We start from the raw sequence: 27,219 nt of genomic DNA, 5'->3' as shown, positions 1-27,219 counted from the left end.
GGGAATCCTGAGCCGGACTGCCAAGCACCTCTCCAGTGTGCTCTCTGTGCAGAAGCGATGACTGCATTGCAGGGTTTTTTATGCAAGGTGTGCTGTAATCCGTGGCTGTCTGTGTGGTTTATTGCTTTTGCTTCTGTGTAAACTGATGTGTTGGACACTGTTAACTCAGAAGCCCTTTTAAAGACTGTATGATGTAGGGGTTACGTTTAAATGCTGTTTTAGACTGCTGGTAAAGAGGTCAACAGCAGTCTGGAATCATTTAATGAATAACAGACTTTTTTTTAAATTCAGCATTTTTTAAATAACTCAAGTTAAAGCTTTGTAATACAAACCGAGCATTAATCTTTCAGGAATTACCCAATCTTTACCCCTGTAACAATAAAAGGAATTTACTGAACCATAGCACCAGACAAAGGTCATGTGTTTTTCTGAAAAGCAATTACCTGAAATGTCCTAAAACCCTGTTGATCAAACCCAGACCAATGTCATGATCGTCCGTTGATATAAAGCATCAAAACAGGGGTTTATGAAGTGACACCCCGCTGTGTGTTTTTGTCATCCACCCCTGTTTTGAAGGGAGGTCATCTCGACTTCATGCTGCACCAATCTATTGAACAGTCCATGCAGCAAATCTGTTCCTGCATTGTCTTGATCCCTACAAACCATCCTTTCACGCTGTGATATCCAGTAATGAGGTTCCTGTGGACATGCCTCCCATCCAAATCGGTCAAAGAGGTGCAGTTAGGAACATAAATCGCGGTCAAAGTGCAGACATGTGCTAAAACCACGTCATGTACCATCTTATTAATCAACTTGTTTATGTTAAAATCAATGTCATATTGGACAGGAAGATGGCTTTTCCTTGATTCAGTTTGTCCGCCTGTAGAGGTGTGGGCTTGGTTTACTGATGAGGGATCCTTTAGGTAGTGAAGCGCTATCAGGGTGCTTAAAAGGACAGTACGTCTTCCCCTCTCCAAAAAAACCTCATAAACAGGCTGGATTTAAAAAAAACAATGCTCTTGTGAGTGTGTTTGATCCTGAGAGCTGGGGTGTAGATGGGTGTGGGAGATTAACAAAGGTGGAACATTGCGTCCCTGTAGAGCATGATAAATCTTTAAAAGCTTTCAATAAAGAAACTGTGCAATGCCCAGGATTGAAAAAAAAAAAAACCAGCATATTGAAGTCAATTGTACAGCAGAGACCTTGAATTTTCCTTTTGAAGCATGGTACATTGAAATGAGAGGGTCAGGTTAAACAGTAGAAAAGGTGACAGATCTTAGTACCTTGTGCTTTAACTGCTATCTTAATCCCACTGACCTGCTTATCAACATCACTAAATAAAAGCAGTGTGGAGTAGTGGTCAGAGCTCTGGACTCTTGACCAGAGGGTCGTGGGTTCAATCCCAGGTAGGGGACACTGTTGCTGTACCCTTGAGCAAGGTACTTTACCTAGATTGCTCCAGTAAAAACTGTATAAATGGGTAATTGTATGTAAAAAAATAATGTGATATCTTGTAACAATTGTAAGTCGCCCTGGATAAGGGCGTCTGCTAAGAAATAAATAAGAATAATAATAATAATAAAATGCAGTAACAGTGGAAAGATGTCCTGGATAGAGCATTTTCATTTGCAAGTGAACTGTGACGTTAGGGCCTTATCGAACACTATATTCTGCAGCTGTATTCGGACAAGGGTTGGAACGGGCCAAAATGAAATAATCAGATGTGTCACACTCTTTTAACCGTCAATGAAGTCAACATTTTATAGGGTCGGATATGTGAGTGCTGACTAAGTGTTTGAAGTGGAACAAGAGAGGGGTTAATGAAAACTAAGATTTAATTGTTGGAGGAATTCCAAGTTGGCACGCCCAGCAGGAAGACAGTTTACTGTAACTGTGCAGATTATTATTGTTCTTTAACTATCCTGAATTACAATTGCTGAGCTTGCTGTAAAAATGAGTCAGCTGAGCAGCTTCTTTTCAGAACCACACCGTACACTGCCATCTCTACATTTGTTTTGTGCATACAGCAAAAAGTAACTACATGCAAGATCCACATGCATTAGAGTCCATAAGCGTTATAATCCAATCACATGTTTCAGGTAGTTGATCTTGCATTATATATTTATCTTTTCAGTTTTAAATCGGGTTTCAGTGGCAGCTGTGGTCAGACGCTAGAAAGTCCCCTCAATCCGAACCTTGGCATTTCTGCGCAGATTTTAAAAATGAATGAACTGCATTGTTAATGTGCATATCTCTGAGCGTTTTCCATGGAAAATGTCTTTAAATGAAACAAAATAGGCCTCTAATAAAGATTGGAAGTGCCTGACGTCAACGTCGACCTAGGCACGCTGCCAATGGAATGGCCTGATCCAACTTAGAAATTCCAGCCGAGATTAGGGGATCGGTTTCTCCTGCTCCCTGGGTGCAGCAGTTAAACTTTCCATTTCATTTTGGCCTTGTTGGATGGTTTTGGATTGTGTCGAGACAAAAGCTTATGCAGTCTGTACAGTTCCTCTTTGGTTGAACCAACAAAAGCTCCTTTGATGCAGGGAGTATTGCTTCAAGAAGGGATGGGGGTTGTCTTGACAAGTACATTCCCTGGCCTCTTGCGTCCATTGGGTTGATTACAGGTACCATGACCTGTAGGCAGGTAAACCATGCAGAGCCGTCCGCAGCCTTAAACCCTGCTATAGACGCAGTCTATTTTCTGTACCGCACCTTACTCTTGTAGCTAAAATAAGCATTGGGTCAAAAAGAGAACGACGCCTTCAAATTGGAAAAGAACACAGCAAGTACATTTAATTCAGGGCAACTTTTTTTTACCGGTTAAAGCATTGGTAGACTTTTTGTTTCTGAAATGTAACACAACATTTAAAGCGCGGAACCGTTGAAGCCCTTCGGTTAACGTGTTCACTGTTTCTCTGCCACATGTGTTCTTTCAAGGTTAAGAAGATGGTGTGTGTTGACAGAATAAACAGACAGGAATATAGAATTGATCCCCCAACACCTCAGTAATAGCACTCTGTCCTTGAAGAGACCCTGGTGCTTCTTTCCATACCAGCGAGGGTTTTTAGCTTTACTTTATAAGAGGCTGGAATCCTTACAGCCCAGTATCGCGTTGATTTCTAAATGTAGTTCTGATGAAAGGCCGGAGAGGTTTACTGTAAAGCATTTGGGGATTATGCAATTCTAAACTATTGTTATGATTGCCTGGGTGGTGGGATGTCTTATTTCGGTTATGTGGGAGGTACAGACATTGTGTGTTCTGGATCTGTAGGATAGTGACGGAATGATACTTTATCAGTATGTTTAAATTGCCTGTGTCCGTTTCCATTTTAAACAAAGAATGTATAGTTTGTATTAGCACGGATGTCTGCTCTGGTTAGCAATGCTCAACTCTTCTACTCCAGGACTTCAAGCAGAATATAGCTGCGCTATGTAGGCATTTCATCTTAAGCTCCAGACTGCTTTGCTCCTTGGCTGTTTTTTTTTTAATACTATTTGGGTCACTACATGCGCATTGAAGCTAACTTAGTGTCTCACTCAGTACAGCTTAACCCCCTTTTCAAAGACCCTGCGCACAAATGCAGCTGTGACTTTACCAGAGTTCTGACCACATGTTTCGAGTTTTTTGTAAACTGCCTGTTGTAATGCTGTCAGCTCCTGGATTACTCAACCAGGACCTGCGGTGGGTTGGCACATCTGGTTTGATGACTTACAGCTCTTGGAATGGCGGGATGTTGTGATGACTTCATACTGGAAGGCTATGATTTAGATTGTTGCAGTATCCAGGACGCTGGATATGGTTTTGGACACAGAGCAAAGCTTGCTTATATGCTGCTGTCTTCCAATGACATTTAGTCTGCGTGCCTGTGGTACATCATACTGTTATGCCGAAGCATTGCCAACTACTGTATTGCGAAGTATTTGCATGCAAGGATGGTGAGGTAGCTCTTACCCTGAATACCAGACTGGGTTGATTCAGTAGCTTTGAAAATGCTGATAATGAGAAGAGGTTCCTTTTTTGCATGCAGTCATGGCAGTGTTTTAACTGCTCCAACTTCACAATGTAAACTCACCCGTTTGTTTTACATTTCCCAGATTTGTTAGATTCTATTCTCAATTTTTCAGGGACGCTGGCTACAGCTAGCTCTGCCGTGAGTTATTAAAGTAGGGTGAAAAAGTCAATTTTCCTCAACCTCCAAGCCTCTACCAGATAAGTTTGCTACAGGGGAGGTCTGTGTTTTAAAAGGGCTTTGATAACTCAAACTCCTGCCTCTTTGATCACTAAAATAGCATGCTTCATAGAGTTTTGAAACCCAAGACTTGGTGCTGGACTGGTGTGCGGTTCTATTTGTGTTTTATTGTGTAAATGTGAAGGTGGTTTATTTAAACAGCTGATGGTTTTGTACGGTGTAATTGAACGTTCCTGTGATCTTCTATCATTTCTTTCTCCTGTTGCACAACCTACCCAGCTCCAGTGCGTCTCTCCACAGTGACACAGTGCGTTATTGGCATGTTTGCTGTAAAAAGTATCTTCGATCTTGTGTACGGTGCGCACTGGACATCTTAATGAGGCATGAAATATGGAGGCCATGTGGCCGGCACTCAGTTATCTTACGTAATGGGACTTGTGATGAAATGCTTTGAATTATTAATCTGTTGTCATTGGTCCGAGGGAGGACAGTATCAAATATTTATCTGCGTTGGGTATCGTTACACACCAAATATTAGTGAAAGATATCAAGATTTAAATACTAATTCTCAACAAAAGATTCTGTGCAGTTGACTAAGGTATAGAAAACAAATCATTCCAAATTTCCCAAATCCCCTCGGAGTGCTGTACATATTGAACAAGAAACTACTGTGATAAAACACAGGCCCAAACAGTTAAAAATAAGCTAAAATGCTATTCTATACACAGGCCCGAATAGTTGCAAAGACCAGCGATCTACAAAAAAACAAAATAGAAGAAGAATCGTGCTTGTGATGTCTGTTCCCACCACCTTTCTCTGACTCGCAGTTTAAAAAGCATAATAAATCCTGCCATGTACAATGCATTTCCCTTGACTCTTACCTGACGGCAATGACGATCGTCATGACAACCACCATCGGGAAGAATCTAAACCCTAAACATGCTGGGCCTCTGAAATGTCTTTGTGTGAGCAGTAAGGGGGGGTGTACCTTTGGTTTCACAGCGATATGATACAGACCTCGATACTTGGATTGTGATTCGATACGTATCCCGGTACAATTAATAAAATCTGAACTTCTACAAATACATTCTTGAATTGTATTTCCTTTTTTTTTTTTTTTTAATAAATTCAAATAAAATGTGATATCAACTGCTGAAATATTTCAGCTAGCTTAATATATCTTAAAGATCTGCCACTCTGAAACATTCCCATTGTATAACGTGCTAGAAACTCACCTCCACCATTAAAGTGTTGACAGAATGACACGACAAACTCACAAATAGTTATCAGCTTCTGTACACAAAGCTTTTAATTTGATGCCGCTTTTGTTATCTCGGGTGTTTGTGCTCTTTTATTGCTTTTTCTATATTTTTTATCGGAGGTAATGGACTGTATGAGCTATCTCCTACTAGCTGCCCTGGCGTCGCTCTTGAAATTACTGCTTGAGAGAAGTTCCTTTTTACACCCAGTGGCGAGAGGAAAGAAGCAGCTCCTGGTTGCAGCTGCATGCTGTCTGACCCCAGCTCTCCCTGTCGGCTTAGCTGTGTCGTTTATTTATTACATTTCACTTGTGTGGATGCAGCAGGCAAAGTGGAATGTGGACTTTTTCTGCATAGCAATAAATCCAGGGTTTATATAATTACGCTCGCAGTGAAATATTTAGGACTTGGTTAGATTCAAAACCTGGACTGGTAATGGCATGAAAACTGTATTTCAAGGCAAAGAACCAAAGAATAAACCAATTACTTCCTGGCTGCTGAAGCTAGGGTTGTTTTGGTTGGGGCACTGTGAAATCATCTACGGTCTGTAAAATCACCCACAGCCTCATTTCTGAATTCCATTCCGAGTTATGTGTTATATTGTATAGTTTATGTTGAACTTGGGCTGAAGAGGTTAATTTTGGTTTCTTTCTGTGCCCTAATATACAATGTGTTGATAAGCACAAGGCAGGTGTGAACGAGCAGTAATCAATCCTCTTAGCTCAGTCCCTTTTACAATAACACTGAGGTGAGTGGCAGGTGGTCCAATTCAAATACAGCCAACATGTATTTATAGTTCAGATCTGCTTCCTTTCATGAGCATGCATCTTTTTACCAGCTTGCTCAATCAGTCAAGAGAGGGGGGGGGGGGGGAGTATTGTGTAGTGTTAGCAACATAAAGAATACAATATTTAGAGATGGAGTGGCACGCCTTAACCATAACACTAACTACGTAACACAATTTTTGTTCCTGGGTAGTAAGTGTTATTTCCTAATTGCTTATGCCTCAAAAGTATAGAAAATGGCTATTATTCCCCACAAACTTTGCTTTTGTGACCAGGACAGTGATATTTTGAAATTTACCTATTTCCAATGAGAAAACGGGCGAATTTGTGTCTCTTCGTTCACATAAAGTCAGAAAAAAACAACATATGAATCCAAATTAACATGTATTTATACTAAAGTAATACAAAAATGACTACAAAAGATTTAGAAGTGAGTAGTTTTTCAAGATTTACGATTATACTGTAAATCACTTTCACGAATCAGCCCCCAAATGTAGTCTCCCATCATGTTCTCGTTATACTGTCCTTGGTAGCGGCGTTCAAAGTCCAGTATATCCTGGTGGAAGCGCTCGCCTTGCTCCTCCGAGTACGCTCCCATGTTCTCCTTGAATTTATCAAGATGAGTATCAAGGATATGGACTTTGAGGGACATCCTACAGCCCATTGTGCCGTAGTTCTTCACCAGAGTCTCAACCAGCTCCACATAGTTTTCGGCCTTGTGATTGCCCAGGAAGCCCCGAACCACTGCGACAAAGCTGTTCCAAGCCGCTTTCTCCTTACTAGTGAGCTTCTTGGGGAATTCATTGCACTCCAGGATCTTCTTTATCTGTGGTCCGACGAAGACACCGGCTTTGACCTTTGCCTCAGACATGCTTAGGGAAGAAGTCTTGAAGGTACTTGAAGGCTGCCGACTCCTTATCTAGAGCTCTGACAAATTGTTTCAAAAGGCCCAATTTGATGTGCAGTGGTGGCATCAGCACCTTCCGGGGGTCCACCAGTGGCTCCCACTTGACGTTGTTCCTCCCCACAGAGAACTCGGTTCGATTCAAGGCACCCTGTGCCAGGCGCAGCAAAGCAGCCCCAAAACATAACCGAGCCTCCTCCATGTTTCACTGTAGGTATGGTGTTCTTTTCTTTGAAAGCTTCATTTTTTCGTCTGTGAACATAGAGCTGATGTGACTTGCCAAAAAGCTCCAGTTTTGACTCATCTGTCCAAAGGACATTCTCCCAGAAGGACTGTGGCTTGTCAGTATGCATTTTAGCAAATTCCAGTCTGGCTTTTTTATGTTTTTCTGTCAAAAGTGGAGTCCTCCTGGGTCTTCTTCCATGGAGCCCACTTTTGCTCAAAAAGCGACGGATGGTGCGATCAGAAACTGACGTACCTTCACCTTGGAGTTCAGCTTGTATCTCTTTGGCAGTTATCCTTGGTTGTTTTTCTACCATTCGCACTATCCTTCTGTTCAATCTGGGGTCGATTTTCCTCTTGCGGCCGCGCCCAGGGAGGTTGGCTACAGTTCCATGGACCTTAAACTTCTTAATAATATTTGCAACTGTTGTCACAGGAACATCAAGCTGCTTGGAGATGGTCTTGTAGCCTTGACCTTTACCATGCTTGTCTATTATTTTCTTTCTGATCTCCTCAGACAACTCTTTCCTTTGCTTTCTCTGGTCCATGTTCAGTGTGGTGCACACAATGATACCAAACAGCACAGTGACTACTTTTCTCCATTTAAATAGGCTGAATGACTGATTACAAGATTGGAGACATGTGTGTTACTAATTAAAGAAACTAATTAGTTTGAAATATCACTATAATCCAATTATTTATTATCTTTTCTAAGGGGTACCAACAAATGTGTCCAGGCCGTTTTAGAATATCTTTGTAGAATAAACAATAATTCATCTCTTTTCACAGCTTATTTGCTTTATTCTATGACATACCAAAGGCATGCAAGTATACATGATAAAATAGCTTTTAATTTCATCACTTTTCAGGAGGAATGAAGCATTATTTCAATGAACTGTAAGGGTACCAACAAATTTGAGCACGTCTGTATGTATTAGGGTTACCATGTGGCTCCAGATTAACCGGACGCTGTGAGACAAAACGGGATTTCAAACTTGCCCCTAAATTGAAATAAATGAAGGTGTAAATGAACCATCCTTAGCTACAATTAAGAATGGTGCTTAAATACCCGCATGCGCGTCAAATAATTATTAAACTAAGAATGAATTGCAGCCAGGCGCTATTTTTTTTCTGTTTGTTAAAATTCAATCGGCCATATTATTCTGCAAATACAATTGCATCATCATCTCGTTGCTCTATCGATAAATTAGCTATTCGTTCATTAAGATCTGATCAGAAGCAGCTGATCAGTGTGAATTGTTTGCTGCGCCCAAGCAATTCCACCACAGCAGGATTAATTTCAGCAAAGGTGGAGCTCATTTATATGTGAATTACTTTCAATTTAGGGGGAATTTTGAAATCCCGGTCTGTCTCAAAGCGTCCGGTTAATCTGGAGTCATATGGTAATCCTAGTATGTATCCACTTAGGCAGCTGGAATTAAACTGAAGTGGTGGGCTTAAAGCCCCTGTATTTATACTACTATTTATACTACTGGAAAGTTCTAGAAAGTTCTAGAAGTTACTCCAAGTTTACTCAGCACTGAATCTATCTGGAATGTTCTGGAAAATGGGTAAATTTCAAAATATCACTGTCCTGGTCACAAAAGCAAAGTTTGTGGGGAATAATAGCCATTTTCTATACTTTTGAGGCATAAGCAATTAGGAAATAACACTTACTACCCAGGAACCAAAAAAAAAAAAACATTTGTGCCACAGTGTTATTTATTAATGTATAATTACTCAGTTTCGTCTAGCATTATTTTAGCTGCTCCGAAACTGCTGTAGGGTGGCACTGTAACAGCTTGTCAAGTCCGATAACGTGCAGTGCTCTGCTAAAGCAAATGTTTCTTCTGTGCTGTAAAGTATAGGGTGAATCGAATAGCAGTAAAGCCAGCATGTGTCTGTATATTGATCTGCTAAATGAGGATATCAAAGCGCGCTCGTTATCCACAGGTCTGCTATAGTGTATACCTGTGGTGGTTATTGCTCTGCTAGTGTTGAACAAACACAAAGATACCCCTCCCCCCTTTTGGAGGCTTAGTAACTGGAAGCAAACTTTGAACAGGTTCTAGTGTTTATGCTGCTGTACAGACACCTGTTGAAGAAAGCCAGCTCAAAGGGCAACCCCGAGCAGTGTTTGGATATTGTTAAAGAGTAGCGAAGGAAGTTTGTGAAATCCAAAATGAAGACAAAAGGTTTGGAGTCCTGAAGCTACAGAGTTACAATACCCCTGGCACAAGAAAATCCGCACTTCGTCATTAAACTCATTCCAAACATACCTGAGAGGCTGGGGACAGCAAGGTGGATTTTATATATGAATATTGCAGCACTTGAGCAACCTCGCATGGTATCTATCTGTGATCCTTCCCTACGTAATCTGAATTCTAATTCCAGCATTCTTGGTTCTGAAGTTTGTGTTCCATGTTGCATGGTGCCCTGGGGATCAACAGTAGGATCAGAGCATCACATTGTGAGGTAGCCTGATCCTGTCTTGTTTCTGCATTCGTGTCAATTGTATTTACATAGGACATGTGTTCTGTAGCACAGTGCTATAGAGGTGTCTGCTGTCGTCAGTTTAAACAGGCATTATGAAATACATATTTGCATGACCTTTATTCAAAGCGAGCCATGTCATAGAAGCTGAGTCATGTAATGTTAAGTACTGCCGACCAGGGGGTGTACCTAATTGATCTAAATGAGTTTTGAAAGTCAGACGCTGAAGAGTGCATTGTGAACCTTTTTAGTGTATTTCTGTCTATAAAAATACACCAGGGAGAGTCATACTTTGAGTTGTTTTTTTTTAGAAGGGACATATATCTCACTGGGCTCCATGCTTTGTTTAATATTTATAGAGATGCCCGCATTCAAGGCTGGGCTTTACAAATGCAGAAAAATAATGAGCAAAAAATAGTATAGCAACTGTGACCTAGTGCAGTGTAGTCTGGTTAAATGTCATGTTCTTTTGCTTTCCTTTTTTAAAATGTTACTATTTACTCATTTTTTCCCCCCCCTTTCTTGGTAATTTTTTTTAACCAAAAACAGTTTGACAGCAAGTTTGAAGGATGGCGCTATGAATTCAATACAACCTAAATGTGTTCTAAAGGTCATGTGTCTTTGGACAATTGCTTTCAGGACTCGCTGATTGCACACCAGTGACCGACTGAATTCCAGTGTTCAGTTGATGAACTGGATAAAACCCGAGAGGGTTGTGAGTGATCACAACTGCTTTACGCTTAATCAGCTGTAAGTGATCGGAGCAAATCATGCTTGCAATGGAACATTAAAGAAAGTCCCCAGCGCAGCATCTGCTGATGCAATGGAGCTGTTGAGATCACTAATATTGACTTTTAGGTAAGACCTAGTCCTGGTGGAAGCTTCATTAAGACTCATTTTTTAATTCAGGTTATTCAATGTTTTTTTTTAGTCTGCAAAAGTGTATGATAAATGCCGTCAATAATTCCTGTCCAGGTCTTTCCTCCCACCGTGTTCATTATTATAATGAACCTATTAAACCCCACTAGCCATTGGTGACGCGGAGTAGGTGTGTAAGCATGTTTGCCTGAATTGGTCCTCATGGTTGACATCTGCCAACATGAACAGAAACATAGAAGCAATCTTCTGCACGGCGCTATCTAGAAACACCTCGGACACACACATGAGCGATACCGTCGGTACCATTAATCACTAAAGAAGCCCCCAAGCTGTCACACTCACAGTCTGCAAACGCACGGCCTTTGTGTCACAAACTGAACCCCCCTCTGGGTCCCTGATGAGCCCCTGGGGGTGGATACAGTAAAGCCTCTGTAGCACATTACCTTTCTCTCATCTGCCGATACCAAGGGATGTCTCTGTTAACTTTAAGCCTTTAACGGATTTCTACCAGCCTCCTGGGGCCTGCAAGTTTGTAAGCTCCATCAGCAGCCTTCACAATCAATTAGCATGCAGAGCTGTGATCTCTGGAAGCAGCCTGGAAACTTCAGGTGTTCTTCAGTGCATTTATTATTATTATTATAAAAGGAGCAACATTAGTATGGGATTATTCATAATAGTTCAGATAATTTATTCTGGCATTGTTTGTGTTTCTGGTCAGTATTATTTGAATGTGCTTTTCAGAACTGTGCTTCTGGCTGCACTTAATTTAGATCTGGCCAAAAAAAACATATAAAATAAATAAAACTAAAACAATATAAAGCAAATCAAAAATAAAATGGTGGATTGAGTCCAGATGGAAATCTAATAAATAAATCTGATTGTCTGCTGCTGGCACAAGGGAGTGGTAATGGAGCAGTAACTGACTGTGTGGCGCTTTCTACAGAGCTGGGCTTTTGAAACCAGGTTCTCTGTATGCACTAACCGCTTGTGGGTTTTTTTTTTGTCTCGAAGCCACACCAACTTCCTGTAGGGGAAAGGCAAAGCTGGGGAATTCCTTCAGAGTTGACTGTTTTAGATTACATTCTCAGGAGAGGAATTGTGAATGGTTGCTGACTCTCTGTTGGCTTTATAAAAATACATCTTTCAGTTTTAACTTCCCGTCTTTTTCTCATGGTACAGTGCAGGAAGTCTGTGGTAAGTTAGTGGACAGTTCAAATACCCATGCGCTCTGCAAAAATGGCACACTAAGTTGCACACCGGATTCTGCCACACTGGTTTAACTGTAATCCATTCCTGTGGAAAGACCTTGCCCAATTTAGAGTTTCACCCCTCAGTGGCCATCTTCTGTCACTTGTTGCTTTTTGTTAGCCACTTCAAACTATCATGTACCCTCTATATACAATTAAAACACCACTACATTATTTAAGGAAAGATCCCAAGTCCACTACTCTCCAGTAAATTGTTGCTATTTTACGCCTTTTCTTTAGAGAGTTACCCTAATTACATTTTCACTTGTAACTTCGCTCTTTTTCATGATCGCCAGTTAAAACTATAGTGTGTAGCAAAATAATCGGTTAGAAAGGTTGTGATGGTGACATAATTAAAGGAGTTGAGTGGTATCTGTTGTACGGATGCGTCCGCTTACGTGTCTGGTCAAGGATGTTTTGTAGGATGCCTGCAGTCATTTCACACATGTGAAGCTTTGAGATTTGCCTGTGTGTGCTGCCATGTTGCCCCACAGGACCCATGTGGAAATTTGCCAGTAATACAGTAAATCTTTAGGGCTGTGTTCGAAGGTTCGTTCGCTAGCCAGGGATTCGAAGATTGTTTTAAACCTTCGAAGGTTCACGCACAGAATTACACTATGTAACACCATTTTTGTTCCTGGGTAGTAAGTGTTATTTCCTAATTGCTTATGCCTCAAAAGTATAGAAAATGGCTATTATTCCCCACAAACTTTGCTTTTGTGACCAGACAGTGATATTTTGAAATTTACCTATTTCCAATGAGAAAACGGGCGAATTTGTGTCTTTTTGTTCACATAGTCAGAAAAAAACAACATATGAATCCAAATTAACATGTATTTATACTAAAGTAATACAAAAATGACTACAAAAGATTTAGAAGTGAGTAGTTTTTCGAGATTTACGATTATACTGTAAATCACTTTCACGAATCAGCCCCCAAATGTAGTCTCCCATCATGTTCTCGTTATACTGTCCTTGGTAGCGGCATTCAAAGTCCAGTATATCCTGGTGGTAGCGCTCGCCTTGCTCCTCCGAGTACGCTCCCATGTTCTCCTTGAATTTATCAAGATGAGCATCAAGGATATGGACTTTGAGGGACATCCTACAGCCCATTGTGCCGTAGTTCTTCACCAGAGTCTCAACCAGCTCCACATAGTTTTCGGCCTTGTGATTGCCCAGGAAGCCCCGAACCACTGCGACAAAGCTGTTCCAAGCCGCTTTCTCCTTACTAGTGAGCTTCTTGGGGAATTCATTGCACTCCAGGATCTTCTTTATCTGTGGTCCGACGAAGACACTGGCTTTGACCTTTGCCTCAGACAGCTTAGGGAAGAAGTCTTGAAGGTACTTGAAGGCTGCCGACTCCTTATCTAGAGCTCTGACAAATTGTTTCATAAGGCCCAATTTGATGTGCAGTGGTGGCATCAGCACCTTCCGGGGGTCCACCAGTAGGCTCCCACTTGACGTTGTTTCTCCCCAAAGAGAACTCTGTCTGCTGTGGCCAGTCCCGCCTGTGGTAGTGCGCCTTGGTGTCCCTGCTGTCCCAAAGGTAAAGATAGCAGGGAAACTTGGTAAAACCGCCTTGGAGACCCATCAGGAATGCCACCATTTTGAAGTCTCCTATGACCTTGATGCCATCTCAGAAAAATGCAGATATGTATCCACTTAGGCAGCTGGAACTAAACTGAACTGGTGGGCTTAAGGCCCCTGTATTTATACTACTATTTATATTACTGGAAAGTTCTAGAAAGTTCTAGAAGTTACTCCAAGTTTACTCAGCACTGAATCTATCTGGACTGTTCTGGAAAATAGGTAAATTTCAAAATATCACTGTCCTAGTCACAAAAGCAAAGTTTGTGGGGAATAATAGACATTTTCTATACTTTTGAGGCATAAGCAATTAGGAAATAACACTTACTACCCAGGAACAAAAAAAAATTGTTACACGGTGTTATTATTATTTTTTTATCTTCTTTTTTTTTTCTTCCTGTTAACAGAAACTGTTTGACAATGTGTTAATACTATAAATCACATGTTAAATGTCACTCGCATTGCAAAATTCGATCTTTTGATTTGTATAATGCATATTACATAAACAAAGGTTGTTAATAAAATCCGCTACCACGTTGTTATACATTATGTACAACTGGAGCACGGTATAGTATCCAAAGCAGTGGGCTCGCACCTGGTTGTAGTGCTTCAGTAAAATATGTACTGAATACCTCGCATACAAGACGGTGTAAGAGAAGTGCTATGGTAGAATATGTTTGAAACCTATAAAATACACGATAACACACATTTTAATTTTGAAAACTGAGCACCGTCCACCCCTCCCCGCTCCAGCTCGTGTTATCCAGAGCCAAACCTTTAATTTCTTCATTCGCCATCTCGACAGCAAAGCTGTATTTCAAGAAATGTCTGGCAACCCCTCTGCTGTTTGGGATTTTTTTGTTAAATGCCCAGACAACCAAAAAAAAAGTTGAATGCAAACTGTGCAAGCGATTCGTATCATGGAGGCATAACCAATCTCTGGGGTCACTTGACAAGCGTAAGTTCATATTATTATTCATATTAAGATTTTAAATCAAACATAAACAAGTAGCTATGGTGACGTCACCAATAAATTATGTAAATGAGTACCATCGACGATTCGAACCTTCCTTTGCTAATGTGTTCCCAACCTTCGAAGGTCGAAATGTACCCTTCGTTGCAGTCCTATGAATCTTACAATTCAACCGTTCTCAAGGCATAAGAGACCAGCAGTGTTTACCTACCATGATCTCAGTCTTGAAGAAAATCTTTCACACCGTTCGCTTTCTAGATGAAGCAATTTCTAGAAACGGCCGGTTTTTCAATGGGCTGATTGTTCTGCTGTTATAAGAAAAAAGGTTAGATGTTGGCTTTCTTCCCAGCTAATACAATTCCAGTAAAAGAAAATAATCAGATTTTGGAGAAACTGACTCTCAGGGAACAGTCTCAGTGAATGATGATTTTGCAGGTTTTTGGTTTTGTAGAAATGTTACACATTTTAACATGTTTTATTTTCCTGAAAACAAGACTGTAGAAAATAATCTGGCCACCACAATATATATTCTGGATCTGTTTTGAAAATGTTTTCAGGATATGGCTCTGGAGATAAAGTGGTAAAATGAGGAGAAAAAAAACTAGTGTGGAAAATAAACTTGGTTAAGTCTATTGTGTTTACTGCACCCTCCCTGTAATTATCAAGTGACATTAAAATACAGGTTCTACAAACTAGGGATGGAATAGGTTAACCGATGAATAAATGCATACCGTTTTTACATAACCGTGTAATACAAAATTGATCAAATGTGTCTGGCATTTTGTGTTTTAAAAGTAAATATCCAACAAAACACGTGCTCTTTACACACACCTCTGAACCCTGCAACTCCACTGCCTGGAACTTTTTATTTGGCAACTCATGACCGTCGGGTTAGGCATGATTAGTCGACTGGAAAACTCATCTCTCAAACTGGTCTCAAGCTGTCGATTTCCGGTGTTTGTACACGGAGCACAGCAGCTGGCATCAAAATAGAAAAGGGAGGAGTGGAAAGAAGGAGCGGTCAAAACAAAGTTATGTGTCGAATACCTGCGAAATAAAAACATTTCAGTTTAAGAAGCAGGTACGTTAATGTATTATTATTATTATTATTATTATTATTATTATTATTATTATTATTATTATTATTATTATTATTATTATTATTAGTATTATTTCCACCTGGTACTCCCAATGAGTCCCTCGCCCTACCTGCCTTTGTCTGAAAGTTCTGAACTGGTTACCAAGCAACCAGCTTGTCCTGTCAGTGGGATGCACTTCTGTAGTCCTTGTGGTACGATCGCGTAAACCGTGGCAGACTAGAAGCATTTGTAATTTTATTATTTATTTATTTGTATTTTTTTTTACTGTCGGCTGTAAAAAAATATTGCGTAGTCATTTTTATTGGTAGAACTAGGGGGTCTCACAGTGCAGGAGAGTCTATGATAACAGATGACATTTTCGTTCATCTTTGAGTACAGTGGTTTAAATTTTTTATATATATATATATTATTTTTTTTAAACTAAGATGTTTTAGTTCAGTAGTTGTGGGCACAGTTTGTTTACGTTGCAGTTTATCTGTGGTCATTTTCAAGCAACGAAAAAAAAAAAAATCTTGTCTTTTACGTACTTACTGTTAAAATGGATTCATAGCATTAATTCAGAAGAATCTTGAAAAATGTGTTGTTGGAATCCAGACATCAATGCATGGTCTAAATACAAATTGTACTTTGGAAATGGACAGTCCAGCTGTAAAAAAAAAAGCAAAGGAAACTTTTGAGGTTTTTAATTCAGAAACTCAGTGTCTTGTAAACGTTACCATGATCCGAGCGCCTGAGAGTCTTTCCAGGAGCTCCTTTCCCAGCCTGCATCCCTCCCCCATTCCCACGCTGTATTGTTGGATATTCACTCTGCTGTGCACTGACTGAGGGAAAAGGTCACAGCCTTAAGGTTTTAGTGGGTGGATGAGATGTTCCTGTAGATTATAAGGCAGGAAATGTTTATCATGGGTTTTTCTGACATGTTTACACAGCAGTAATAAATCTGAGTATAGCCTCCCCACCTCCCTTTTATGTGTGTTTTTAGAAACGAGAAGGATTGCACAGTCATGTGCTTCAGGGGGCAAATAACCATGGCATTTCTGAAATGACTCCCACTGCAAAGTAGAATGTTTACATTTGATTGTAATGTGATGTTCTCTGTGTTTTTTTAAATGGTGGTTGGTGCCACCTGGTGGCAAAATATTGTAATTTTACATTTTAACAAAGTTTGAATCCTATTGCTATTAATTTCACAGAAAATCTCCCCATTTTTTTGTGCTACTTTTACATGCCCGTTATAATAGACTGATTTTATTTTTTTATAATCGTATTGCATGTTTCTCTTTCTGTATATTAATATCCAGTATATTTGCCAAGGTTTACAAAGCTGAACCATCCCTCTATCTCCCCTGCCTCTTGTAGCTGGCCAAAGGCAGGTGGATCCCCCTTGCTCTTGCCCTCCACTCTCTTTGTTTTGGTGGCGAGTGCCTCTTTTGTGTGTGTGATTGTTAGAAGGTGAATGGCCCACACATCTGCCATGATCCCGCAGAGCGGCAGCAGTTGGAAGGCTGAATGGATTGCTGGCAGATGGGTTGCCACTGAAGGACAGCTCTATTGGTATTCAGAGGTTTGGCGGCGGCTGCTGCTGCTGCTTTGTCACGGACCATTTGGTGTCTTTCTGATTTAATATTGGGGCAGCAAGTGTCTTAAGTTGAAGCTGTCTTTTATTTAATGAAATATTATTTGTTTAAAATGCATTTTGACCATCGTCCTTTGCCTGTGGGATTTTCATATGAGGGTTTACTGTTGTCTTCTAAAGAATATTTCTAGGAAAGGGAGACTGACCTAACTTTAGACAAGCCTATGATCAAACTGAATGGACCGGTTCTGTGTGGGGCTGGTGCATCACCGCGCATTTGTCAAACCACCAAAATACATTCAGCAGTTAATTTATACTCCATTCATTGCTGTACTGCATGAGCAACGCTTAGAAATAACCATTTCTCAGTACAATGGTTTCAAATCAAGGAAAGTGACATTAAGCAAACGCCTGTTCAATATGCTGCTGGTTTTGAGTCAGTGCCTGGCTCCACAGCTCTGGCTTGGCACAGATGCAGTGTAGACTTGGATATTCTCAATGCCCAGTCCAGGAAGCTGATACCCAGGCCAAGTCTTGTAACAGTGAAATTATATTTCATAGGTGCTGAAACTTCTATTACTGGCATTTGTAAAGTATATGTAATCATGGCTGCTACAGAAGCATGGGGTGATTAACCTTCTGTGTGAACAATAGGACAGGGTGACTGCATTGGGGTTGCATAATGAAACGCACCAAGCCTCTGATCAGCGTACTGCAGAGCCCTTGTCAGTAGCCTGACCTTGGGAACCCTAACTGTGTTGTAATGGTATTTATCTGAGGCTTGCTGTAGGGAGTGTTAATAGGATACTGCATGGATTGCTTACCGGTGCTGTGGTGGGAGGATGATGGTGCCTGAATCAACTCTGAGCCACAGGGATTCTCTTTGGTAATTTCTGTCATTGCAGTGTCTTCATCTGAATTCTAATATGGATATAAAGTGCACAAGCAAGCACAGGGGAGCGATGCAAAAGCAACACTAATCCTAACTAGGGAATCACTGCACAGCCATGAGGCACAGTTTCATCACGCAAGCCGGAAATATGTGGGTTATACGTCGTGCTGTTAAATTCTCAAATGCTTTTATACCGACAGCCGTCATCATGTTAATGCCACCCTTTTTATTCATCTAAGAGTCACAAAGGGATTCTTCAAGTGCAGGAATGACATTACAAAAGGGAGGTGTGGGGCTGAAATAACACTATTGTGATCTTTGATGCTAGCTGGTAAAGACATACAGGGACTGCAGACTGATTACACTGCAGTGTGAGCCATTCAGGATTTTACTAAGAGTTTAATTGGGCAGCTATAGAGTACCAGCGTGGATGGGCTTAATTAAACTACTGCATGAACCTGTATATCCATACACCATGTGCCAGTCCTTGGAAGTTAATTGCTTGTTTTTAAATGCAACAACGTGGTCTAATGGACCAGTATTGCCACAGCCATTTCTGTTGCACTGTACCCTGAGGTTATTTATTTACTGGGACTGTCCTGCAGAAGAACAGATATGAAAGCGGTTTTAAAGCAACACGTCTGAGGTATTCAATTCAAACAGTACTGTAACGGTTTAAAAGGAATTGTCATCGAATAAATAAATAAATAAAGAAACCTTTATTCTTGGAACTTCATGTAGCTGCCTTTTTTTCTTTTTGGTTTTGTTTTCTTACATACTGTAATGGAGAGGAAGTTTGTGTAACCTGCTTTTTTTAATTTATTGTAAATTCTCACTTCCCTAAAATGTTAACTGTTCACATTCATTCAGGATCCACATCAGCAGGCTCTTGAAATAAAAAACTTTGCTTTTCTATTCCTTTGGGGAAGTGAGTGTTTTTTGGAGTTTTTTGGAGTTTTGTTTGCTAATGGGGATACATCATCAAGACTTGGTTTTGGCCACATTTCAACCCCCCCTTTCATTACCAACCCCCCATCACAAGCTTGGCGCAGGATCAATCTTACCAATCCAACTGCCCCCTCCCTCCCCCCCCAATGCCTTGTACAGTTTCAGTTCCTCCCTCATGAACTCCTCAGGACTGCTTCAGCAGTTCAAGTGAATAAACACACAGGGATCCACTGAGCTGTGTAAACATAAATCTTCCAAACTTGTAAAAGAAAACAAAAGCCTCTCGAGTGTCTGTAGGCAGGACTTCATGTGTCTCTGTGTGTGTTTATTGCTGCAGTCTGTTTCAGTGAGGGCTTTGGCAGTGTTTCGTGTGGCTCCTGTGCTAAATGAGAACAGAGAGGTTTGATCCAGCCCAGGGTTTACAAACAGTCTTTTCCAATCCGTGTACAATATTGCAAAGCAGTGTTAACGGATGCTTTTTTCTCATATTGAAAACCTTGACTAACGTACGCTTTGAATGGAGTAAAAACCTTGTGAAAAAAAAATAACCCGCATTGACTTTTACAACTTACTGATATGGTTTCTTATAAAGCAGCTGTACCTCAATTCACTGTTTCACTTCCTGCATGGAATTAGTTTTAACTTGGTTAAGAAAGTCTAATATACAGTACAGTTTATGTATAGTATTGAGTTCAACATTTAACCATTAATGCACTGTTTCATGTGTATCTTGCATTGGTTTCAAAACGTTTCATTTATAGCATCTTGATCTTGACCATTGCATACTGTAGGCGAAAACCAATGTAAAAATTGAAACAAATACAAAAGTAAAATGTGGGTACCAAATTGAAATTGTTTAATCCTTGTGTGCAACCTTCCCCACGGCAGCCTGCTCCAAATCGGGGTCTCTGGAGTAATGGGTAAGGGTTATCTAAGCCAGTGGTGTCCAATCACGGTCCTGGAGGGCTTCTGCGCTCCAGGTTTAACTAATGAGATAATGAACTGCTTCAGGGTCTCAACCTGAGGTTGGTTCAATTAAACAATTAACAGGGTTGGAAAAGACCAGGTCTAGAAGGACCCACTTTGGCAGCCCTGTTGTAAGCCCTGCCCCCCTCTCGGTGGAGCAGCAGAGTGAACACTCTTCCCTCAGGGTCACGGCGGAGGGGGATGCTTCTTGGCAGACGAACCGAGCAGTGGAAACTATTTTTGGAATCTGGCGTAGGGAAATCTGCACTGATACAATTGTGTTAGAAATGCTAGATTTCCTTAACTGCTTATCTGCTAATTGGCATGATCATGATAATGATGATGATGATGATTATGAACCAAGGAAGGTGAAGATGATACCCAGGAACTGTATTCCAATTCCATTTTAAAATCGGTTCCCAATTCCCATTGCCTTTTTTAATCCATTACAATTCCCATTCCTAATGGGGAATTTGAATTTTAACAATGAGTTGGAGTTGACTCCAACCCCTGTAGAGAGTTAAGGTGCCGGTTTGCTGTATGAGCCTGGCCACCTTTCCAACCTGCTGGCTCCACCTGCTTCTGACTGGAACACAAAGCCGAATTGAAAACCATATCACATGATCTCTCAAGAACCTTGAAGCAAACAGACAGACCTGTAAAACACCAACAGCGAGCAAGATGGCAGCCAGTTAGACTGAGCAATAGTAAAGAAAAGCAGAATACAATTACTGCAAACATCAAAACATGAAAGGAAGGGGAAAACATTTTTTTATTTATAAATATTTTGTTTTCAGTTAAATGAAGACACGGCCGTTTATCTGTTATATTTATAGAAACATAGTGACAGTAAGGTCCTTTCTGTAGTGCTGTATCTCTTGTTGACTGTTCAGGAGCTGCTTTTGTGTATTGTTCCCTGAAGTATTCAGCCCTGCACATCGCTCTCATAAGCCCTGCAGCTTATTTTATCATCCGAACTAATGAAATATTATCTCTGTCCTGGCCGTGCTTCCTGTGTGTGTGTTTGGTCTAGGCCTGGGTAAAGGATCATGCTTTTTTTTATTTACTGCACTGCCATTGCTAAAGGAGCAGAACAGTGGCATTCTTTATGCTCTCATGTGACTGAAGGCAATTTATTAACTGGGTTGTGTTTAGCAAGAAAGCCTTCAGATTACCTCCAGGCCTAATTTAAAGCGATGCTTTATCTGAACTCTGTTTTCCAAATTATTTGCTTCCCTCATTTTAATGTAGTTACATGTGTTCTGTATGATTGTTTCAGCTAAGATCATTTATTAGTTATTCTTGCTTTTAAGCGGCTTCTGAAAAGACTCCTCAAGACTAGTTATTATCCAATGCGTCTTGCACAAGTGTCTGCGTACAAAGCTTTACCTATTCTGGCAACAACAAAAAAAAAAAAACGAAAAAGTTAGCAAGCATGATAAATAAAGCAGAAATGACAGAGAATCGTACTGAACACACAGGCTAGTAAACAGGCAAAATTACATTAAATATGGGAAGTCAGCTTTCCTTCTCGGAAACCATACCAATAAAAAGGCTTGGCTGCTGAGAAGAGGAAACCGTATAGTTTCGTTTTAATGTGTGATTTTGAATCTAAATAGCTATCAATCGAATTTCTCCAGTGTCTCATTACATGATGTGAAAAACAATCGCCTACATCTGCATGTAGTGTTTCTTTGGGAAATATCTAGACACAATCCTCAGCCGAAATATACTTTGTCGTCCATTTTTGGTATTTTACCTCCAATGGTGAAAACTAGATTTTAGCAACCTAAATCAAAATGCAGCATTGATTTTGTACCACCACCTACAGTCTGTACAGTACAGGTCACAGAAAAGCCAGTACAGACACACTGATAGTCTGATTTAAAACACCGTTGTCATTTGAACAGTAAACAAGAAAGTTGAGTATTTTTGGAAAATGTTATTTGTCCAAGGACTTCTCTTTTTTTTTGTTGCCTAAATGCAATCCACACAGGACAGCGAAGGAATAAAAAAGCCTATCTACAGAAGGAAGATAAGTAGTTTGCGTCGCTTGCATTGTGCAGTAGTGCATTTAAACAAGGTTTATTTTTTGTACACTCTGTACTAGTCTGGTATGCATTAGCCCCTAAAAGAAGTGGATTTCACAGTGATCCCTCAATTTCCTGATTTTCCGCGAAATGCGATTTGGTAGACCCTTCCAATCATCCCACATCTTGCTGCTGGTACCGTGCCAGGCCGTCTCTCCTATGGGACACTGTCTGTCTGGATGGTTGCCTCAATATAAAGCCATTTGTAAGGCTGCATTCTGAATGTAAAGTCATAACTATCTAAGATCTAAACAAGCCAAGCAGCCTGAGGCTATCCCAAGCAACACTAACAGTAGAACTGCAGATAAGGCTTCCAGCACACAGCCATTCAAGCCATGCAGTGTTTTTTTTATTATCTTAATTGGTCTCGCTGCACCCTGTGGTTTCCAAGATCTGCTTAATTACAGTAGGCTGGGATGAGACTGCATACAATACTACTGTAGCTTGACATGACCTTATCTGTTATTCTCTGGGAGAATACTGATTTGTGATGTTCCTAACCTAACTAAACTACAACCATAAAACAGACTGCAGACATGGAGCCAATCAGGTATTTTAATGAATTGGACCTCTAACTGGCTGCTGAAGTAGTTTAATTATACCTCTTAACTGTGGAGTGGAACATGCTGATGTCTTAATCATACGGTCTGCATTCATGCTGTTCAGATTTATGTCTGTGTCCCACTTCATGAACTGGGTGTGCTACACACTTGTAAAAAAACAAGAGTGAAGTGACCTAGATTCTGTGTGGTTTTTTTGTGTTGCTTTTTGCCCTGAATCTCTATCCTGTCTTCCTGTGTATCCGTCTGGCTTGCTGACACTGGACAGGGTGTCACATGCTTCCTGTGACCTGGCTTGTGGGTGCAACAGTGCAGTCATTCAGCACAGAAACACCTTACAGAGGGGTCTGCTGGCTGACGCTGTTTAATTCTGATTGTGCTACCATCTGCAGCTGCTCATTTATACAAAACTGAAACGCCTGCCAGTTGGGTGAGCCTCTCCACTGATGAGCCTGTGAGGTCTGGAGCGATACTTGACCATTCTTTAGTGATTCCCACCTGTAGCTCCTTCATGATTCACAGAATAGCCAGCAGTCTGCACTCCACATACTCGTGACACAAGATTGCTCAGTCCTGTATAGGGAAGCACCTGCCAACCAAGTGTCTGCTACCTACCATCTGTCGACGGGGGGGAAATTTAGCTTTTGTATACAATAAAATACATGCAGGGGGAAGTATTTCTGTAAGAAGTCTGGATGGGTGATTAGGTTGTGATACAAAGAAGGTTGCTGGGGGTGGATTTTAAAGTGCCAATATCCATCAGGAAAAGCTGTGATGAGAGGATGATCAGTGTGTATAAATAGAAGGGATGGGTGGGGTGGGACCAACAGTACAATGCTTGGTTGTTACTGCCAGCTGTACAGTTAGTTCAGTGTCACGGGATGTGCATTCATCCATTGGTGCCAGCCTCTGGTCAGTATTTATACCGGACTATTGAACACTGGCACAAAAAAGCAAGCTTGCAGTGGGTCATTTTCCTTATCTGCCATCAGTCCGATGATTTCCATATCAAAGCTGAGCAGCTTAGTTTGAATCGTGTGTCATTTTGTATGCAAAGTTATGACTGTCTGTATACATATATCATACTTCACATATTGAGTATAAATAATTTTGTAGTTCTCTCCAGTGCGGGTAATGTTATATAGTCGGTTACTGATGAAGGCACGAGCCCTAACGTTTGTCTGCTAGACTTTTAAGTTTTAGTTCATATTCATAGTTAAATAGAAATTGTAGTAAAGTGTCAGGCCACCTTCTGTGAAAGCATTCCTATTAATAGAGCAACGGCTTTCTCCTTTCTTCCCGGAAATTCTTGGCATAGCTGCAGGCTCTCTGTGGAATGCTGGCAGCCTGGTCCCCGGTAACTGCGCGAGGATTCCGTAGCCCTCGACCACCATCGGTATGCCTTGCAGGGGCTGGTGGCTGCTGCATTCTTTCCAGGTGCTGTCATGCACAGCTCTGTAGCTCTGTGCTGTTTGTCTGTGCATGTTCTGGAGTGTGTCACCCCTCTTCCCCTCTTAAGGTGCTGAAGATCCAAGCTTAAACCCAACCGGATTTCCTGTTTTCTCATTCCATGGTGGCTAACAGAAAAAAATGCACTGTAGCTATACTGTAACCTACAAGACTGAACAGTACTATGAGGATGGTGCTGCATCACATTAGTGTTGTATGTGAGGGAAGAAATGCAGCACTCCTCTGATCTCAATTGTGTGTGTGTGTATGCAACTATGTTACTGTAAATTCAGAGGCAGGCTTAGGTGCTGGGGTCCATATCGGGTGAATTTGCAGAGTACTGTCAGCCAGATTCTCAAGGCTGTTTACTCCAAGTCTGGGAAAAAAAAAAAAAAAAAAAAAAAAAATCCTTTACAATTCTAAAACAAATTAAGTGTTAAAGTTATTTCTGATTTGGCATTGGGTTCATTTTTTTATTTTTTTTTATTATAAATGGCTCGATCTGGAGAATTTAATCTTTATTGCCTTCTTGGCCCGGGGAGACCCATTCAGGAGAATTGAGAAACCTAATAATTTACTAAAGGTTTTTTAAATGATTGCCTTTTTTTTTTTTTTTTTTAAACTTACTATTGATTTATAATCTGTTTGCCTGATTGGAAGGAATGATTTCTACTAAACTGGTTGGTCAGCTACTCTAGCATTAATTGATTACAGTTAGAAAGTGTTTCTTTCACTGGGGGTTAGTGGTCACCCTGATTGACAGGACAGCAGTGTTCCGGGACACGCCTCCAGCATGCGGCCTGTGTTCTATAAATAGATTCTCTCTCTCTCTCTGTCTTCCCCCGCCCTCCCCCTGGGCAGGGACTATTAGGGGCATGGAAATACAAAGGAGGGATGCCATTGGTCCGCACTTAAAGGGGCAGTATTCCTTTTCTGCACTGAATGGGGGCGGGAGGTGCTTCAGTCAAAAAAAAAAAATATATATATATATATGTATATATGTACTGGAAGCAAAATAACAGCATTTAAATATCCTAAAAGCCTATTCTGTTATCAGAACTTCCAAATGAAGACAGCACTGGCTAATCTTTGGGTGTGCCATACCTAAATATCACCACAAGGTGTCAGTGCTCCACCAGCAAAGCTATGTGTGAGATAATGTTTGTTTTTAATGTGATTTGCAGGGGTATTCTGCATTTATAGCACTGGCCACAAGGGGTTGCTCAATATCCATGGCTAACTTTTCACAGTATGTTGCAGATGCATGGCATTTATAACTTGAACTAGATTTTTTTTTTTTTTTTTTGTACGAGCCATTTTGATTTATTACAGGCCCAGTGCCAAATCAACCACACTAACCTTCTGCGCTGCAGCATAGCTCAAATAAAAAAGGCCGTTGTGCAGAGATCTGTGCTGCCTGTTACAGTAAGCTACAGGGCCAATTCCACAAGGCAAAGCTTTCTTACAAGCATATCCCCTCCTTTTTTTAAGTCTATTGTAAATCACAAGAAATGCCCACTCCGTTCTATTTTTAAAAGCTTTTCATGGTTTGCAGCAGCACCAGAAATATAGTACCCAAAATTGATATATATATATATATTTTTTTTATGATTCTAAAATATTTTTTCAGAAATAATATCCACCATCAAAAGGAATTTTGTTTGTTAGCCTAATATTTTTCGGTTTGTTAGCCTAATATTTTTCTTCGACCAGGTTGCAAGAGCTGAAATACTAAAAGTACTGACAGGCGTTTTGACTAGCTGTCTTTCTCAGCATCTTCTTTGTAATGTTTGCCACTGAACTACTTGAGTATCTTCTTGTATTTCTACAGTCGGCGGTATTGAGAGCATTACATGTTGATGCTGGATCGGTCTCCTGTGTTTCACTGTCTCTAGTTTCCTGCCTGCCTGCCTGCTGACCTTGACGTTGTCCTCTCCCTCTCTCCCTCAGATGCTGCAGGACTGTGCAAAGGCACGCAGGGAGGTGGAGCTGCATGCCCGTGCGTCTCAGTGCACCCACATCGTGCGCATCGTCGAGGTCTACGAGAACCTGTACCAGGGGAGGAAGTGCCTGCTCATCGTCATGGAGTGGTGGGTACAGACGTCTTCCAAGTTCTATTATAACCCCCTTCGCTGCAGGACGTCCATCTTCCTAACCCTAACCCTTTAGTAATGGTCATGTGGTTGCTAGACAGCCAAGCCCTTAGCAACTGCCGTATCTGGAGAATCCCATAATCGTGTATGCTGTTGATTTACACTGGGGTGTTTCATTTAAGGTTTGTTGTGTCTTCTCAAAATAAAGAACTTGTCTTAAGGATATTTGCTGTCACTATAATCTGCTAGGCTCGTGATTTTGACGAGGTTTGTCATCAATAATGACAATTCTTTCATGATTTCTTAATCATGCTTCATACAAAGCATGCTTCCCCTTTTCAAACATGGGTCACTTCACTCACTAATAGTAGTAATAATAATACAAACATAAACAATAATAACTAGAAATGCAGTCACACCTGGAGTTGCAGTCACTACCAGTCAAGTGGTAAATTTACCCAGAAGAAATTACATTATAATAGATGTCTGATTTAGCGTAGAGATTGTGTTTACCCTGTGAGATGTGCAGATAGGAGTACCCGTAAATCCAAGCCTGTTTCCCCTTCCGTTACTGTGAAAAGTGATTTTACTACTCGACAAGGGAAGCGGGTCTGGTTGCAGACAGCAGTCTGGTTTCTAGTTTGACTTGTAGTAGCCACAGTGCTTCCGAACATTGAAGCTTTTCTTGGTAAAGAGATTTCCTGCAGTCGCTTCTTTCTTTCTTTCTTTCTTTCTTTTTCTTTCTTTCTTTCTTTCTTTCTTGTCTGTATAAAGGGACAGCAGGATCATTGCAGTTGTCTGCTGTGCAGGTTTTCAAGGAAAGTTCCACTCCTAAAGGACATACAGTGGTAGCTTGTAATGAGAAACCTGTGGCTGGTGTTCGGTAATCCTGTGAAAGAAGCGTGCACTATTTTTAAATTCAATGAGACCCTCCCATTGTATGGAAAGTCTAAATTCAGATTTGTAATGAGTACCATTGCAGTGCCCGGTTTTTTGTTCT

At 40.8% G+C, this 27,219-nt stretch overlaps 1 protein-coding gene across 1 annotated transcript in view; it reads left to right on the top strand.

The window, feature by feature from the left end:
• The window catches only part of LOC117428195 (MAP kinase-activated protein kinase 2), a 50,087-nt gene that overhangs the window by 4,485 nt on the left and 18,383 nt on the right, over positions 1-27,219 (top strand). Inside the window, exon 2 of the mRNA XM_059003724.1 lies at positions 26,077-26,216. Coding sequence (XP_058859707.1) covers positions 26,077-26,216 — 140 coding nt within the window. The remainder of the gene's footprint in view (positions 1-26,076; positions 26,217-27,219) is intronic.

Source organism: Acipenser ruthenus, chromosome 29, assembly GCF_902713425.1.
Source record: "Acipenser ruthenus chromosome 29, fAciRut3.2 maternal haplotype, whole genome shotgun sequence".
Lineage (NCBI taxonomy): Eukaryota > Metazoa > Chordata > Actinopteri > Acipenseriformes > Acipenseridae > Acipenser > Acipenser ruthenus.
The sequence above is the reverse complement of the archived record's forward strand: the minus strand, read 5'-3'. Positions and strand labels throughout refer to the sequence as shown.